The sequence below is a fragment of the Physella acuta genome, unplaced genomic scaffold (assembly GCF_028476545.2).
Source record: "Physella acuta isolate Inbredline_101_S28 unplaced genomic scaffold, ASM2847654v3 ptg001426l, whole genome shotgun sequence".
Lineage (NCBI taxonomy): Eukaryota > Metazoa > Mollusca > Gastropoda > Physidae > Physella > Physella acuta.
The window spans coordinates 303,830-322,326 of record NW_026732941.1 but is presented as its reverse complement, the minus strand read 5'-3'; the positions used below and the strand labels follow the sequence as shown (position 1 = coordinate 322,326).

General features: G+C 32.5%; 1 protein-coding gene and 1 long non-coding RNA gene across 2 annotated transcripts; both read right to left on the bottom strand.

The window, feature by feature from the left end:
• Positions 1-858: 858 nt before the first annotated feature.
• Positions 859-4,477, bottom strand: LOC131927653 (uncharacterized). Its single transcript, XM_059283410.1, has 2 exons — positions 4,359-4,477; positions 859-1,999 (listed from the first exon to the last, which is right to left on the bottom strand). Exons 1-2 carry the CDS (start codon positions 4,475-4,477, stop codon positions 859-861), a joined length of 1,260 nt encoding a protein of 419 aa, XP_059139393.1.
• A 9,821-nt stretch (positions 4,478-14,298) lies between these two features.
• On the bottom strand, positions 14,299-17,340 carry LOC131927647 (uncharacterized). The gene is made up of 3 exons (XR_009383670.1): positions 17,256-17,340; positions 15,560-15,634; positions 14,299-14,424 (listed from the first exon to the last, which is right to left on the bottom strand). It is a non-coding gene; the product is annotated as an uncharacterized LOC131927647 (long non-coding RNA).
• Between the last annotated feature and the right edge of the window lie 1,157 nt (positions 17,341-18,497).

Genomic DNA, 18,497 nt, shown 5'->3' with positions numbered 1-18,497 from the left:
TAGAAGCGATATCTGCTAATTTCTTGGACGCACCGATACCCAGGTTGGGGGTTAGCGTGCAGGTGCGCTGAGCAAGGACATTGAACAGGGTAAAAAGGACCGACTTCATTGGTTACCGGCCCTTTTATCGCATCATCGACGACCTGTCCCATAAGCCTTTACGGCCTGGGATGAGTCACAATGTAAATCTTGCAACTGAACAATCTAACGGTCAAGGGATTCCAGCTGACAGGGAAAGGCGGGGGGGGGGGGGGGAGGGGTAGAAAAGAGGGGAGGAAGAATAACATTACCGCCACAGTGATGTTTGATAATTGTTGTAAGTTATTTTTTGATAATTATTAAACGTTAATGTGTAGCGTGTAATTTATATGAATGGTCTTGTAAATGTGTGAAAATAAATGTATCCTAAAGTTTAACACTAGTGTGGTTTTGGGTTTTGTAATTCGTCAACTAAGATGTTATAAACCTCTTGATTGCTACAATGATGCACAAATCATTGAACAACTGCCACCTTGTTTGCCCATTAAAAAAGATAAACAAAGTAAGCCAATAACTTCAGATGTAATTTCATTGAGCCCTAGGCTCCTATAATGAGATTCTTCCTAGCTAAGGAAAACAATACTCTCGTTATTTAGTATTTTAGAAAGTAAAAAGGATCTTCTAATTGTTTTAAAATAATTCACTTGATTTAAAGATTAAAAAACATTTAAAGATACATTTAACACAACGTAACCATTATTTAAAAGTAAATAAGTTGGAAAGATAGATTTTCACAAATACGAAATTATTTTAAAAAAAAAATTAAAGACACTCATTTTTTAGTTCAGATTTTACGAGTGAGCTTGTATCCATCGCTGTTTACTCGACTCTTTGAGATCTGAATTTTTCTATGAGATTTCGTATGGCAAAAAGTTCTAAAAAAGTATTTCTAAACTTAGTGCTCATGTTGTAGTAAATAAAAATGTCCACACTGCCAAAGATGACGTCAAACAGGATAACAAAACTGGAATTAAGAATAAGAACATTCGAGTACTTTCCACGGAATGTTAACTCTCTCTCCAATGCCGACGCTGTGTAAATCATTATTATTGGAGTCTGGCAAACAACGAACAGCATGGAAATCATGATCAGCATCCGGGTTACTTTTTTATCTTTCTGCGATATTTGTTCATCTGGGAGGGATTGTTTTGCATTCGATATCCTCCATTTAGATTTTACTTTGAGTTTGAGGACAATAACGATGTTGCTGACGACGATGATTATGTAATAAGATATAGGAACAGCAAGGTCGGTTACGAAGTACCAAATTGTGTAAATATCAGAGCTCACGCGGTACCGTGATACTATAAGAGTTTTGTTTCTGGATGGGACGAAGGCCGCTTCAAAATATGCCATGAAAAACACATGAGCAACACATAACAAACACACGAAAAATACGCCCGTGTTGAATGTCCAAACTACACGCTTAGAGATTATACTCTTGAACTGTAAAGGAAAAACTACACACATGCATCTGGAAAATGAAGAGAAAGCATTAATGAAACCACACACACGAATAAAATACGTATGAGGGAAGCTAACTAGTATTGTCAAGATATCAGCCTGAATGAAAGGGAGATCAGCGTGAAGGAACCACGGACTCAGCATAAAAAACCCCATAGCGAAAAACAGCGCCCCCATGTTTCCAACACCCAGAGCCACCAGAGTAATGTTCACAGTTTCCTGGAACCCTTGCCTCGTGAACACGATGATGTTCACAACGTTGGTCACGAGCCCGAACACGGCGAATATTTCTATTAAGAAGATGTAATTTAATGTGGTGATAAAGTCAACGACGAAGGCTGGGAGGTACAAGGACATAGACTCTATAGAACCTGAAGATGTTTTAGCTATAATGTTGTTTCTACTCTGGTGAGAGTCTGGTGTTGTAGTAGGGTCGGACATGGCTGAAAACACTTTTAAATCAAGAACTGAAATAAAGTAGCGAAAAATAGTACATCTAATAATGTATAAAATGTTATAATTTTAATAATATAATCATAAATAAGTAAATATGTATTTATAAATGTTATATATATATATATATATATATATATATATATATATATATATATATATATATATATATATATATATAAATGCTATAAATGTAATAATATATAATATATATATTTATGTATATTTATATATCAGATATCTAAATCAAAAGTTTATATTCTACAACTCTATATGTGTACTGCGTTAATCAAAAGTAAATTAATTCTACTCTAAAGGTACAAACGTGAATAAAAAAAAATAGCATAATGTAGAAATAAAATCTTTATCGTTAAATATAAATTGATTATATTATAAGAAGTTAAAAAAAAAACTATTTCTCCACGTCACGTCGACGATTCTAGGTATTGATATTATAACCGATGAGCATTATGGTATTATTAGTAGCTAGAGTGTTATATTGCAGATTTAAAGTAAGAGGCACTGAACCCAATACGATTACAACGTATAAATAACATAACCATCCGAGTTAGCGCTCATAAAAAAGTCGACGTTTTATAATGACTTACAGGTTTTGCATATACCAATGGGTGTATTTGTGTGTTTGTGTCTGTGTTTTATGTGTATTTGTGTGTGTATCTTAGCTTCTTCTATGAGAAAGTATTCTGATTGTTTAACCAAATACCGTAATACCAAACCGAATTTTGATAGTGTTGTAGATACATAAATCACGAAGTAAGCCGCAAAGATAAAGGAATTCTAGAAAGTGAAACATAATATAAAGACGGCAGCAGTAATTTACTTAATTATTCAGCAAGAATATCGGAATACTAAGCAAAATAATTTTCGACAATTACTGAAAAAAAATGGTTTGCCTACGTCAGTATTATTGAGTAATTTTAAATGACCTTTCCTTTATCGAATTTCCAATATTCTGGCTTTCTTTGTTTTTGAACAATGTATTATGTTTGCCTGAATTATTCTCTCTTACTATTTTCTTGTTGTGAATCACCTAAGGCGAAGAATTTTCCGAGACTGATTGAAATCACGCGACTTTGCACATCGTGTAAACGATGATTTAGTTTATTAGCAAGAAAAATATTTATACTTTTGCCGTAAGGCTGATGTTTGATATCCAGTTGTCTCTGTTTACTTGTTTCTGTGACATTGATTGAAGTTTAATTAGCGTTCAAGTTCCAGACACGCAAGTAGTTACCCTTAGTTATCTAGATCAAGGAATTCTCAGATCAATCGTGTATTCATACTTTATAGTATGCGCAAATACGTAGGGTCTGATTCTTTATATTCATATTATAAATCTGGAAGGATCTAATATTTGTTCGGACAACTGGTCTACCATAGATGTAGTTTTAAATATTTACAATCCGAGTTGGAATGAGGTGCTTCACATAACTTAGTTTAGTTTAAGTAAAGCTACGGAAACAACACATATATTTTTAATAAAAGGCTAACACATAGTTTAGTCGAAGTATAGATATTTAAACAGCACACGATGTTTTTTTTTTATATACGGCTAACACACAGTTCAGTCTCAGTAAAGCTTTTGAAACAGCACACGATGTTTTTTATATATAAGGCTAACACTGAGACTCAAGCCTTTACGTCTCCCGCTAGACACTATTTTTGCTGGTTAATTCTTTTAACACACCTTTAGTTGCCACATTTTATTGAGTATATCTGAGTCTCTATATTTCAGACAAAAGTTAGCTGAGCAAATTCGTCCTGCACCTTCGACGTGGCGTACTGTCTAATCGCGCGCAACGGTCTGCCTGATCTAGATAAATATCAATAAGCAGTCAAAACACCGCACCAAGATAGGTATATAGTAAACAAATTAAGAAACTGTCAGTCCTTCAACTTTCTACATGGAATGTAAAAGAAAAGTAGCTCTGGCCTTGTTAATGACCCACTGGAGGCGGATCATATCGGAAAGACAGCAGTGCTAAACAACGAGCTAAGAAGACTTAACATTGATATAGCCGGTCTCCATGAAAAAGACTAGCAGAACATGGAATGCTACACGAAAAAGATAACACTTTCTTATGAAAAGATAAACCGATTAATGAAAAACGGATGCATAAAGTAGGGTTTGGTATAAAAAGCAGCCTCCTTCTCACGTTCATCGCCGTCGTCGGCGGTTGAGAGCGGATCCTGTCCAAAAACATTGCCTGGGAAGCTGAGCGTACTGCATGCTTATGCTCTCACTCCTCAAAGGACTAATACAGGTTTTATGAGTCCTTACAAAACACAACCGAAGACATACCAAACATGAAACATCTTATACTTTTGGAAGACGGCAAATCCAGGTTGGGATCAAAGTTTTGATACATGACCAGACTCACTGGACCATTTCGGCGTCGGCAACGCCAGTTTGACTTTCTGTACTTACAATGATCTTTGCGTTATGAATACTTTCTCTGAGACCATGTCTCATCACAGCGTCTCTGGAGGCATCCGTCATTTTCGCTTTCATAGAGCTGCGACACACTACACACCATGGTTTGGTGCTAAATACGATTCATGCTGTTAAAGATTCATCGTTCTCAAAAGCATCGGAATCCATGCTTAAACACCACTGGTAATGTCAACCTCGACTTGTGTGACGAATTAGTGAGTAAAGTGAATGAGTTCGGTCAAGGAAGTAGAAGAATATTGGCAATGCATTTAGTGCACCGTTTATGAATCTTCATTGCAGTTTTTTTGGCGTAAGGGACACGAAGAATCAAGATTGCTATGTAACCAATTAGTCAAATATTGAAAGCGCATTTAACTCTAAAAAAGAAGCTCTTATTCAGTATAAGAATAAACCCTCTTTAAGAAGTTTCATGACTTTAAGAGCTACAAGAAATAACGCCAGGAAAATAGCCAGACAAACAACTACTGGTAGGCGCTTTGTGAAAGCATACAATCGTGCATAGATCAAGGGACCATTAGATGAATCAATACAAGAATATACATTCGCTTGGGCCGCAAACTTGCAAAAGCGCAATGCTCAAAGACAGGAGAGAGATCAACGAATTACAGTGATGGATTGAACACTACCAGAACCTCTATCAGAGCTAAAACGATATGTCATTAACTGCTCTGATTTAGGTACACGAAGTTGAATTTAATGCAGCTATTAACTTTTCTCCGTTGTGAAAAGGATCCTGGAGGAGAAGGTATCCGCTGTAGACATTATCCACGCTGGAAAACAGGCTTCACTCCATGAGCTAATATGTCAGGGCTGGGAAGAAAATACATTCCGGCAAGACCTAAAAGATGTCAACTTGATCGCGATATATAAAAGTTAGGGTAACTTGCCGAACTAGTCTATATGGAGACACAGAGCGGGATTACAGCTAGAAGATACACTATATACTAATGCAGATATAGGAAATGTGCAGAAAGCAAAGGTAGACTATATATATATATATATATATATATATATATATATATATATATATATATATATATATAGCTTTTATGAGCGTTTTTCTTCAATATAATAGCCTCTCTCAACAGTTCAGCCTACCATACAACAGACCAGCCTATTTCAAAAGACCAGTCTCTCTCAACACACATGTCTTACCATACACAGATCAGCCTCTATCAACTTACCCGTCTTACAATACAAGAGACCGCCCTCTTAACTGACCAGTCTTACCATACAAAAGATCAACCTCTCTCAACTGAAAAGTCTCATCTTACATGAGATCAGCCTCTCTTAACTGAGCAGTCATACCATACAAAAGAAATCAGCTTCTCTCAATTGAGCAGTCTTACCATATAAGAGACTCTCTTAAGACTAGTCTTTGCAAACAACAGACCAGTCTCTCTCAACACTCAAGTCTTATCATACAGCAGATCAGCCTCACTCAACAGACCAATCTTTACAATGGACTAGACTATCTCAATAGACCAGTCGTAATATACAAAAGACACGCGTCTCTCAACTTACCAATCTTAAGATAATATAGACCAGCCTCTCTAATCTTACAAGTCTTAACATACAAGAGACCAGACACTCTCAAAAGACCAGCTTCTCTCATAATATCTGCCTCTATCAGAAGACTCTCTCAAAAGAACAGCCTCTCTGAATAGAATGGACTATCTCAACAGATCAGCCTACCAAACAACAGACCAGCCTCTCTAAACTGACCCGTCTTACCATACAAGAGATCAGCTTCTCTCAACTGAAACATCTTAACATACAATAGACCAGCTTCTCTCAACTGAAACATCTTAACATACAAAAGACCAGCATTTCTCAACTGAAACATCTTAACATACAAAAGACCAGCTTCTCTCAACTGAAACATCTTAACATACAAAAGACCAGCTTCTCTCAACTGAAACACCTTAACATACAAAAGACCAGCGTCTCTCAACTAAAACATCTTAACATACAAAAGACCAGCTTCTCTCAACTGAAACATCTTAACATACAAAAGACCAGCTTCTCTCAACTGAAACATCTTAACATACAAAAGACCAGCTTCTCTCAACTGAAACATCTTGACATACAAAAGACCAGCTTCTCTCAACTGAAACATCTTGACATACAAAAGATCAGCTTCTCTCAACTGAAACATTTTAACATACAAAAGACCAGCTTCTCTCAACTGAAACATCTTGACATACAAAAGACCAGCTTCTCTCAACTGAAACATCTTGACATACAAAAGACCAGCTTCTCTCAACTGAAACATCTTAACATACAAAAGACCAGCTTCTCTCAACTGAAACATCTTAACATACAAAAGACCAGCTTCTATCAACTGAAACATCTTAACATACAAAAGACCAGCTTCTCTCAACTGAAACATCTTAACATACAAAAGACCAGCTTCTCTCAACTGAAACATCTTAACATGCAAAAGACCAGCTTCTCTCAACTGAAACATCTTAACATACAAAAGACCAGCTTCTCTCAACTGAAACATCTTAACATACAAAAGACCAGCTTCTCTCAACTGAAACATCTTAACATACAAAAGACCAGCTTCTCTCGACTGAAGCATCTTAACATACAAAAGACCAGCTTCTCTCAACTGAAACATCTTAACATACAAAAGACCAGCTTCTCTCAACTGAAACATCTTAACATACAAAAGACCAGCTTCTCTCAACTGAAACATCTTAACATACAAAAGACCAGCTTCTCTCGACTGAAGCATCTTAACATACAAAAGACCAGCTTCTCTCAACTGAAACATCTTAACATACAAAAGACCAGCATTTCTCATCTGACCTCTCTCTCAACACATCAGACTTATAATACAACAAAACAGCCCATTTAGAAGTACCAATCGTACCATACAAAAGATCAGCCTCTCTCAACTGAGCACTCTTACCTTACAAGAGACAAGAGTTCTCTCAACAGCGACTAGTCTTACCGAACAACAGACCAGACCCAAAAAGAAAAGCAGGATGAAGTTTGAGTCATCGGCCTCAATGGCGCATAACCAGTTGACACGTAGACTTAATTGTGTTGGTGGGTATCCCTTCCAACACTAACATTAAGAACGAAGAAGAAGAAGAAGAAGAAGAAGAAGAAAAGACCAGCCTCTCTCAACACACCCCTCTCACAATACAAGAGATCAGCTTCACTCAACTGACCCATCTTAACATACAACAGATCAACATTTCTCAACTGACCATTCTTTACAAAATTACAGCATTCTCAACAGATTAGTTTCACCAAAAAAAAGACTAGTCTCTCTCAACTAAACAGTCTTACCATACAAAATATCAGCCTCTCTCAAATAATCTGTCTTAGAACATAAGAGATCAGCCTCTTTTAACTGACAAGTATTACCATACAACAGACCAGCATATCTCAATAGACACGTCTAACCTTTAAATAATTCAATTCAACAGATACTACAGTATTGCCCTGATGCTACTATCTACTTCAGTATATTAGCAGATATTTGGCCGCTTTCTAAACTTGGGTCTCAATTTTAAGATCACACCCCTAGCCCCTGACCAGCTGTACAAGAGCAGTAGAAATAAGCTCTCAAATATGAACATTTACAACTACTTTAACCTGTACTTCCTGCAAACTTACATAATTTCTATGATGATTTGCTTAATTTAAAAAAAAATATTACTGAATTTCATGCTGTTAGTTTATGATGTGATTTTTTAAATCTAGAATAAATTAAAAACTTTTACTTGCCATTTAAAACACATATATAAATATCAACATGTTAAACTAATTTCATAACTCAAAGGAAGATGAAGGTTTTACAAAAGAATATGGTGAGTATTTACATGCAGTTATATGTGGTATATGAGGTAATAAAAAATTAAAAATGGATAAACCGATAAAGGAGTAAATGAAAATGTTGGAATCCAGGTGAGTTTATATATAGGCCTATATATATGGTAAGGGAAGAAAGGTGAAAAAATAAGTTAAAAAAGTGGTAAATTATATCCTAATTTAGATAATTCCATTGCTAAACAAACAAATACTTATATAAAACTAGACTTACCCGGTCATCCCTTGGACAACTGTGGGTTTCGGGGGTCATCCATTAATGACATCACGTCTGTCACTTATCATCACAAAATAACCAGACCCCGCATTCAAAAAAGACGTTTTTTATCTTTAAAAAACACAGATTTCGTCTAAGCATAGGTCGGACCACACTATCCCTTCATATATAACGTCACAGGTGACCTACTCAACTCTACTTTACCTGCCCAATGTCTCGCCAAGTCACAGACAACATGTTTTTATCGTTTTAAAAAAAAAAAAACGATTTCGGCCGAACATGTCTCTGACCACACTCTCCCTTCATATGCTTAGCCCCTTAACACCGACAGTCGTGTTTTCGCGACATACCGATTTAGCGCATAGCATTTGCGCATAGGTACATTTATCCTACTGCTGCCGGTCGTTGTGTATTGGGTACATCCAGACGGTTGTATAGGTACCAACGGTCACGTTGTCAAGTCGAGCTTTATGACGTCACACTCTCTTGACTCACGCGCATCGTCGTTTTTTTTTTTGACTTCAGTGAATTCAGCCTACTTACATTGATTATTATTACTAATAGGTGATCCGTTTGTTCTACAAAAAATACTAATAGCTATATTATACACTCTTTTATGTATAAAAACAGTATAAATCGCATATGAGAATAATTTTGGAACTTATCTGCTAATTAAGGTTTGTCGCATTTTCGTGACATCCGGCAATAAGACATAAAATGGATCTTGGGTGCCAAGCAGGTATAACGAAATACGATGCAACGCTTAGCTGTTATTCATTCAAGTATTATTATAAATAAATAAAGGAATAACAATATAGTTTTCGCCTATGTATGAAAGTACACTTTAGAACTTTACGGTCCATTTGGTAAGTGAAGTAGAGTTCACCTGTTTCATTGACATTGGCATATGGAGAGAGTGCGATGCTGGAATAATGTTATCATGTTGCTGGGTACAATATAACAAATTTAGCTTTGAAATAGTATTGTAAAATATTAGGAGAACATAAAAAAATAAATAGACAACAGGAAGTGAGGTGGTGGACCACTATCGTGGATACCACCAAAGAAAGGTCTTCACGGTGACCGTGACAATAATAACACTGAGCATAGACTTACACCTCGTAATAAATACAGTAAGGTTGAGTACTGACAAACATACACTTTGCAGTGCTATTGAATAACCACATTAGTGGCATTATACTGGCATTTAGTACCTACAGCAGTGTTATTGAGTACCCACATCTTTAGCACTGAGTACCAACATCAGTGACACTGAGCAACCACAGTTTGAGCACTAAGCACTTACAGCAGTGATACTGAGTACCCACTTCTAAGGCTGAGTACCCACATCAACGTTATCGATTACCAACAGCTCCAGCGCTGAGTACCCACAGCAGTTACACAAAGAACAGACTGCAGTAACACTGAGTACCCACAGCTTCAACAGTGAGTACCCACAGCTTCAACACTCAGTACACATGGCTTCAACACTCAGTACCCACTGTTTCAGCACTGAGTACCCATACCAGTGGCAATATGTAGCTACAGCACTGTCATTGGTAATCAATAGAAGAATCAGTCAAGCACAATAGCCGTAGCACGAATCGGAAACATAGGGTACCTTCAACAATAGCAGTGAGTACCCACACCGGTGGCACTGAGTACCCACAGCAGCTGCATTGAGCATGGACGAATATACAATGGCTGAACACTGTCATTTATTGCAAATATAAGTCAAATGAGAAATATGCATCTTTATTAGTTGACCTTGAATAAGAGTTCAAGAAATTGACGTAACCGGGGACAACTAAGGCTCTACACATTGAAGGAAGTCCATTAATATGTAGTGTGTTACTGTAATGTAGTAGAACCACGACAACAAGGCTTCAAAATACCCATTCATAAGTGTTAGTAAGCAGGTGCAGCAGAGTTATGTAACTCTATGCCTGAGCTAATAAAGAACAGTTTCCATCAAATAGGGTTCGTCGTTATATTAAGTGTGTTAAGCTAAGTGCCGGAAATTGTTGTGTAGCGGTTTATCATTATATCATTATACATATATATATATATATATATATATATATATATATATATATATATATATATATATATATATATATATATATATAGTAGGCTTACATTTTAGTGCTATATGTTTGTTTTAGAATAAATATTAGTGTTTTACTGTGTTTACGTTTTTAGTTATATTGTGTTTAGTTGAACGTCTTTTATGTTTTTGATTCAATAGTTAATTTATATGACTTGTTTTGTTAAACCATTTCAATACAAATTAACTGTTGGTTACAAAAAAATGCAATTGTTATAGTTTATTTGGTAATTGTTTAATTACGACCACAAATATAGACATTACAGCAACTCCAAATCTACCAGAAATCGATAAATCTTTCTACAACACTTTCTAAAACCCTAATCTAACTCTAACTTAATACTAAAAAATAAAATGCATCTTTTAAAATTACAACACTTCGAAATTTAACAGCAATCTAATTTTGTATTTTAACTAACAAATTATTAACATCTACACAAAATAGGCCTATAAATCTAATTTTTAATCAGAATTTTAAAACAAATCCCAATTGTTCAATACTAAATTAAAAGAAATGTAACTATGCTTTCAACTCAGTTTTCTCTTGATTTATTCCCGCACATAAGTGCCATTTTTAGAACTTTACATGTAAATCTCAACGTACGATGTTGCATTACTTGTTACAAATGTTATTATTATAAAATAAGCAATGTGTGTATTTAAGTCGAGAAGAAATTCATGTTTATAATGACTGCATTTAACACATTGTATTTATAGATAGTAATAAAATCAAGAAAAATATTCAAAGTAAAGATTCATAATGATTGTAAATAAAATATTGTAAATAACAAAAATAAATGCTGTAATTTTCAAAACATGTCTATCTACATAAAAAATGTTGATTAAAAAGCTGATTGTATTGTAAAGGATTATTATCTTGCGGATATACCTTTTATGATATAAGTTTTTGTTATTTTGATTAGGTTCTAAAATATAATCTATTTCAATATGATACGTTAGACATATCTTCTCATTCCAGAATAAAATGAAATTATGGCTCGATAAACTAGATAAAAAATCAATTAAGACGAAGTAAAAATTAAAAACAAAATTGTGTTTAAAAATTTAATTGGGAAAATGTTTCTACTTATTGTAAGAAATTTGAAGGGAAGCCACTCTTTACTGTAAAGTGAAATACAACAAAAATATTTAAAATGAAATTTTATCCTATTTTAAATTATTCCATTGCTTAGAAACAAATATATATAGACATATATATGAAATATTTAAGACCTTAAATAGTTCAGGAAAAAAGAACATTTTTATCAAATAATACATAAAAAAAGTAAAAGAAAGTTTAAAAATAAAACACCAATATATAACCGAGTTTTTAACTGAATTATTTTAAGCAATATTGGGTATTATATTAATAAATGCTGTTTGCTAACTAAAGTATATACAATTTGGTTGTAATTTTCGTAATAATATGCGAATTATATATTTGATGTGTGTACGTTAACATTGAGCAAACCTCACCCCTCCTTTCTGGGACATACCCTATCTACTTCCTTTTCCGCATTTATGTCATAGATTCAAGTCCTAAAAGGGCTGGGTTCCTAGTATTCATACTATGTAGAGTCCTGAGCAAATTATTCAGGGTAGCCTTTGGACGAATCACTCTGGGTTATGTGCCAAAAAAATGTTTAATTGTTTGGATTTGAACTCTCGTAACTTGAGTCCGCACGTGAGACTTCCATCACGTGACTGACTGCATCTTTCAACCGGAAGTAGCTGAAACACATGCAGGAGCTGAGAGACTCCTCGTAGACGGTGTTGAGGCTATTCAGAGCCTGATATGCTCGCTGAAACTCTCCGTGGTAGTAGCTGTTTCGTCTCTGTAGCTTGTTCAGGTGTTTTTTGAGTTGTTCGTCTGACATCACGTCTTCGTCTGGTGGATTAAAGATTAAGATAGGATTTAGAATGATTTACTACGTGTGTTTGTTTTCTTTTAATATATCGTGCTATTTTAAGTACTCTTTTAGACCTGACTGCCCATGTGGCAGGCGAAGTACTTTCCGTAACATGTGTAAGGTACCCCTAAGAGGTTTGTAGCTTCAGGCCTTTTTGATGACAAGAATCCGGGTTCGAACTCAAGTTTTTTTCGCGTTAGCAGTCGATAGTTCATGAGTTTCAAATAACATAAAAAAAAATAGGTTGTCGTCCATAAACGACGGGAATTTACTTTCGTTTTTCCGACCCCGCCTCCTAACGCATCCTAACGCATCTAATCAAAACCCCCTTCACTAAGCGCACCATAATACGACTTCATACACTAGCCGCCCAATAAAATGACATCTAACTTCAAAGTTCACTAATCTTTTTTTAATTAGAGTTTATTTCCAAAAAACGGATAACCGATAATTAATAACGCACTACTCCGGTACATCATTTGCTGGGTTTTACGGTACATTGAAACATTTTTTTAATTTTTAAAAATATTCTGAACATTTCGAAATAAATGTACATGCATTTGAAAAAAAAAGAAGAATGCAAATACATTGGTGTACACTTCTTTAACACCATGCTCTACGTCAAATATAAGGAAATAATCTGACCCCCCCCTACCTTATTCTCCAGAAGAGCAACCTCATTAATAAAAACCGCAAATGTTGTTCCCTTCAGCAGAAACACATATAGAAAATAAGTTTTGGTAGATTTAAATTATTCGTTATAAAACAACCCCTCACTCAAATTCCTCTTTATCTCAACATTTTAGTTAACGCGTTGTACTTATAAACAACATACTCTCTACTGTCTCGTCAATAAATCCTGTGACTTTCTTCAGTTTTCTGACGGCCTGACGTCCCCTGCTCAGTGGTTGTCTCCCTGTCAGCAGGGGCCGTCTCTCATCCTCCTGGCCGTGCTCTACTGTTGGTGTCTTGTTGGCTTTTTTAATCAGCTCAATCTTTTCAAACAACGCCCTTAAGCCCGTACTGGGGAAATAATATATAATTACTTTTAATAATTAAGTTAAAGGGGATTTTTATATTTATGTATTAGTATTTGGATAACGCGTTTTAAAAATTCTTTTGTGGCTATTCTAAATCTAGTTTGAGAATTAGGTGTAATATGGGCTGCATTACAGCAATGTATAAGTACAAATCATTTATTTTAATCAAGGTTTTTACTCTTTATTATGAGAATATATGATTGTTTTCGAAAAACCCTACGATTCGTTAAATCTCAGTGTTGCTATAGACGAGTCCTCCATCCATTGACAAATATTTCCGAGATTTTCTTCAGTGACCGTCTCTTTCACAAGTTTAGGTAGTCGCCAACAACGGACCAGGGGGAAAGAGCCTGTGTGATATTCAATTTAGATTGTAAATAAAAATTGAGAATATAAATAAAAAAAATAAATAAATGAATATATATATACATATATATATATATATATATATATATATATATATATATATATATATATATATATATATATATATATATATATATACATACATATATATATATATATATATATATATATATATATATATATATATATATATATATATATATATATATATATATATATATATATATATATATATATATATATGTGTGTGTGTGCGTGTGTGTAGGCCTATATATATATATATATATATATATATATATATATATATATAGATCTTAAAATATATAAATTTCATATATAAAATTGGTTTTAATCGTAATATTACAACCTACATTTAATTTCTATAAATCCATCGTTAAAATCCTTTAGAAATTCCCTCATAGAGTTGTACTTAATCTGCAAGTCTTTGCTGACGTTTGAAACTTTCCTGTGTAGAATCTTTAACTCATGTCGTGAAAGATTTTCTAAACAAAAGAACAAGAAAGCAAGTTAAATTATTACAAACACTGTAGCCTTATGCATTAAGTTTGAGCAAGAAGATGGCATTGGTTGGGGCACAAATAAGAATGAATTCAGATGACATCGCTTGATTGACGCTAAACTGTAGCGGCCGTATGTGTTTTGGGAACAAACAAAGGAACGATAATGATAAATATATATTACTTTGCGGATGAAATACCAAGTTGTTATTTTGTTGCAGCTTAAAATAGATTTTCTAAGTATAAATACACATCAAGAAAACGTTGGTAAATCAACCGTTAATCTAAAAATATATCAGCTTCAAATTTAGGCGAAATAATACATCCCATACGTGCGACGTTTTACAAACTACAGAATGGATCCTACATATTGCTCAACTGTTTTTTAATGACAAAGCCATGGTGACGTGTCTGTATAGACAAGAAGAGGTTATTATTCAGTCCAATGTCCAAACGATACATCGATTATCAAACGTATTTAACAATAAGAAAATGATTTAGTAGTAAAACAATGACCGTCTTTTAAATGTGTTGATAAACGAATATATATATATATATATATATATATATATATATATATATATATATATATATATATATATATATATATATATATATATATATATATATATATATATAAAGGAAAACACAGACTTTCTATTTATAGAATCGGGAAAAATATGTCCTTACTTATGCGGAGGGCGAATACACATAGATCTTTTTAAAGAATCGGATATTAACAATTATAACCATATCCTATTCTCGTGTCATTAAAAGTTGATTAAAACAACATAACATAATAGTAAAACGAAATGACAAGTTTTTCAAGAAAATAAAAAATTTGAAGTTCTTGAACAAAGATGGAAGTTCTATAAAAGGATCAATATAGTTATAATAGGAAATAAATAATGGCATTGTTTACAATTACTTATACTTGATAGTGATAAATAAAATAAAATAAACAAACATTCAGCAAAACCAGTTGATGTCAATTAAAACCCTATGAAAATTTATTAAACTAAAAATTAAAACAAAAATCAAATCAACAATTATAATTAGTTTAAAATTTAAAAAAAATAATAAAAAAATAAGCTGTAACTAACAAGTGCAAATAACCAACCTGCCATAATACGTTAAGGAATGCAATCATGTGTACAGTACACTTAAGATTATCACGTGACCCACAAGCTGTGACCTGTGACAGAAGTAAACATGTCAGTTAAGTGCGCTGTGCTGTACATTCGTAAAGGTTTGGGTATTTGTATTTGTTCTTAGGGGGAAAGGGTGTTGGGGAACTGAATGCATCTAGATTGTGACACACATTTTAGATTCAATATTACGCGACATGTATATAAATATATAAATATATAAATATATAAATATATAAATTATATAAATTATATATATATATATATATATATATATATATATATATATATATATATATATATATATATATATATATATATATATATATATATATATATATATATATATATATATATATATATATATATATATATATATATATATATATATATATATATATATATATATATACATATAAATATATATATATATATATATATATATATATATATATATATATATATATATATATATATATATATATATATATATATATGTATGTATGTATGTATGTATAAATGTGTGTATATATATGTATGTGTGTGTAAATCTGTGTGTATTTTGTTCCGTGATTAGTCATCTCAGAACAAATAATTTAAGAACAATTATAAAATAAATATTGAAACTAAACCATTGTCAGTAAAACACTGAACGCAATTTTTACCATACTGAACTACACAAAAAATACATTTTAATTATGTTGTATCACTCTTCCTTAACATCGAATAACTTGGTTTTTCATAATCCTTTACACTAGGTAACAATGTCTGTTTGTAGATTAATTATATTTTTTGTAATACATTTTGTAACTCAATTTGGTTATAAAGAACAAATTACTAAAAACATACGTAAAATCACAACCCCTAAACAAACGAATTAGAAAAACACGCTGAGCTTAGAACAAAGTTATAACACCAAACTAAATTAACTCTCACTTTCTTAAATACCAGTATGATCTGTGTCATGTGATTTCAAACCGACGAAAATATCCCTCAAACACCAGCATCTGCCAAAGTTTTACATCGCATTCATCACAATTAAACATCCTTGCCAATGTCAAAATTAAACATCCCACACAGTGTAAAGATTGACTAACTAATCTTATAAGTTTTAAAAATATCAGATTTTGAGATAAATGAATTTGATTTATTGTTGCTAAATAATAAACAGATTAAAATGATTGAATTCCAATCATGTTAACCTAAGCAGACAAAATGTATCATTATGCAGTGCTGATAAAGAAATAGAAAATGTAATATTAAATTGTTGGTTCTTTTTTTTCACGTATATATATATATATATATATATATATATATATATATATATATATATATATATATATATATATATATATATATATGTATATATATATATATATATATATATATATATATATATATATATATATATATATATATATATATATACATATATATATATGTATATATATATATATATATAACCCTTTTAAAATAGATTATATATATATATATATATGTATATATATATATATATATATATATATATATATATATATATATATATATAACCCTTTTAAAAAAGATTATATATATATAGGCTTACACACATATATATATATATATATATATATATATATATATGTATATATATTTATATATATAGTGTAAATACTAGTATACACTTACCAAACGTATTTATAACAACTGGTACTGTTATCCTTCATTCCTACTCTACACCCTGTGCCATTGTGTGTATACATGTAGGACGAGGTATAACACGGAAGTAAACAAACCCAGGACTTGACCTCATCTAGACATAGACTGAGTCACATTGACTGTGTCACTGTCAAGTGGGGATTTGTTTTTATAGCCTGCAGTGTTAGACAAACTACGAAATAGGACGCTCGTTACACACACTGTGTAAGAGACGAGTGCTTGCGGTTTATTTTGATAATATGCGGTTCGTTTTGATTATATGCGGTTTGTTTTGATTAAATGAGGTTTATTTTGATTATATGCGGTTTGTTTTGATTTTATGCGTTTTGTTTTGAATATATGCGGTTTGTTATGACTTTTAGATTGTTTAGCCGCGTGTTGAAATTCATTGTAATTGAGTACGTAGATTAATGTGTAACTCGTTTAAGTGCGTGTATCAGTGTGTTTATATTAGTAAAAAATATTAACGTGTAGCTGTTTTTATATTATATTAAATTGTGTGTTGTTTTAATTTAATTTTCTTGTGATTGAATAGATGTTGTGATTTTTGGGTGTTTAATTTTTTGTCTCTACTAGAACAAGAGTGTGTCAAAATCGTGATTTTTTAATTTCTAAAGTTTTAACCAAATATATTTACATTGACATATAGTTAGTCTATACATGAGTGAATTGCAAGTTCTAAAGTATGTAGCTTACTTAGCTTAACTGCAAATATTGCATTTTCATTTTGATTTTGATTAAATGTTTGTATTGACATTTTATATTTCTTTGTTATATTTTCTGTGGCTATTTTTTCTTGTGTGTGTTTGCACTTTTCTGTCACATTTTAATGAACAGTTGATATTTTTTGTGTCGTCGTTTTATTTGGTGTTATTAATAATATTTTGTACATTTTAGTGACATAAGTGAGAAATTAAGCATTGGGTGTTGGGTTTAATTTAGCATGCGTTCGTGGGGTATATAAAAAAGTTAGATGGAAGTTATTTTAAATGATGAGTTTATATGTGTATGCATTTACGTGTAACTGCTTATCAGAGTCGTAGGGACCCATTCCAGCTTCGGGGCGGAGCTTTTGGTATTGCGCCGCCGAACCCAATTTATTTAAATTTATTCCCTTTTTTTAAAAAAAATAATCCCGCTCTATACAGTTTTTAGGTTTCACGCAAAATATGTAGAAAACCTCCAAATAAGCCTTTTTTGCCAAGTAGCATT

Bases quoted from the DNA above. Each gene is read 5' to 3' on its own strand.
- LOC131927653 (XM_059283410.1), bottom strand. From the start codon at position 4,477: ATGACGGATGCCTCCAGAGACGCTGTGATGAGACATGGTCTCAGAGAA. The intron at 2,000-4,358 runs GTGAGTCTGGTC...ATACATTATTAG, and splicing joins GCCGACGCCGAAATGGTCCA to ATGTACTATTTTTCGCTACT.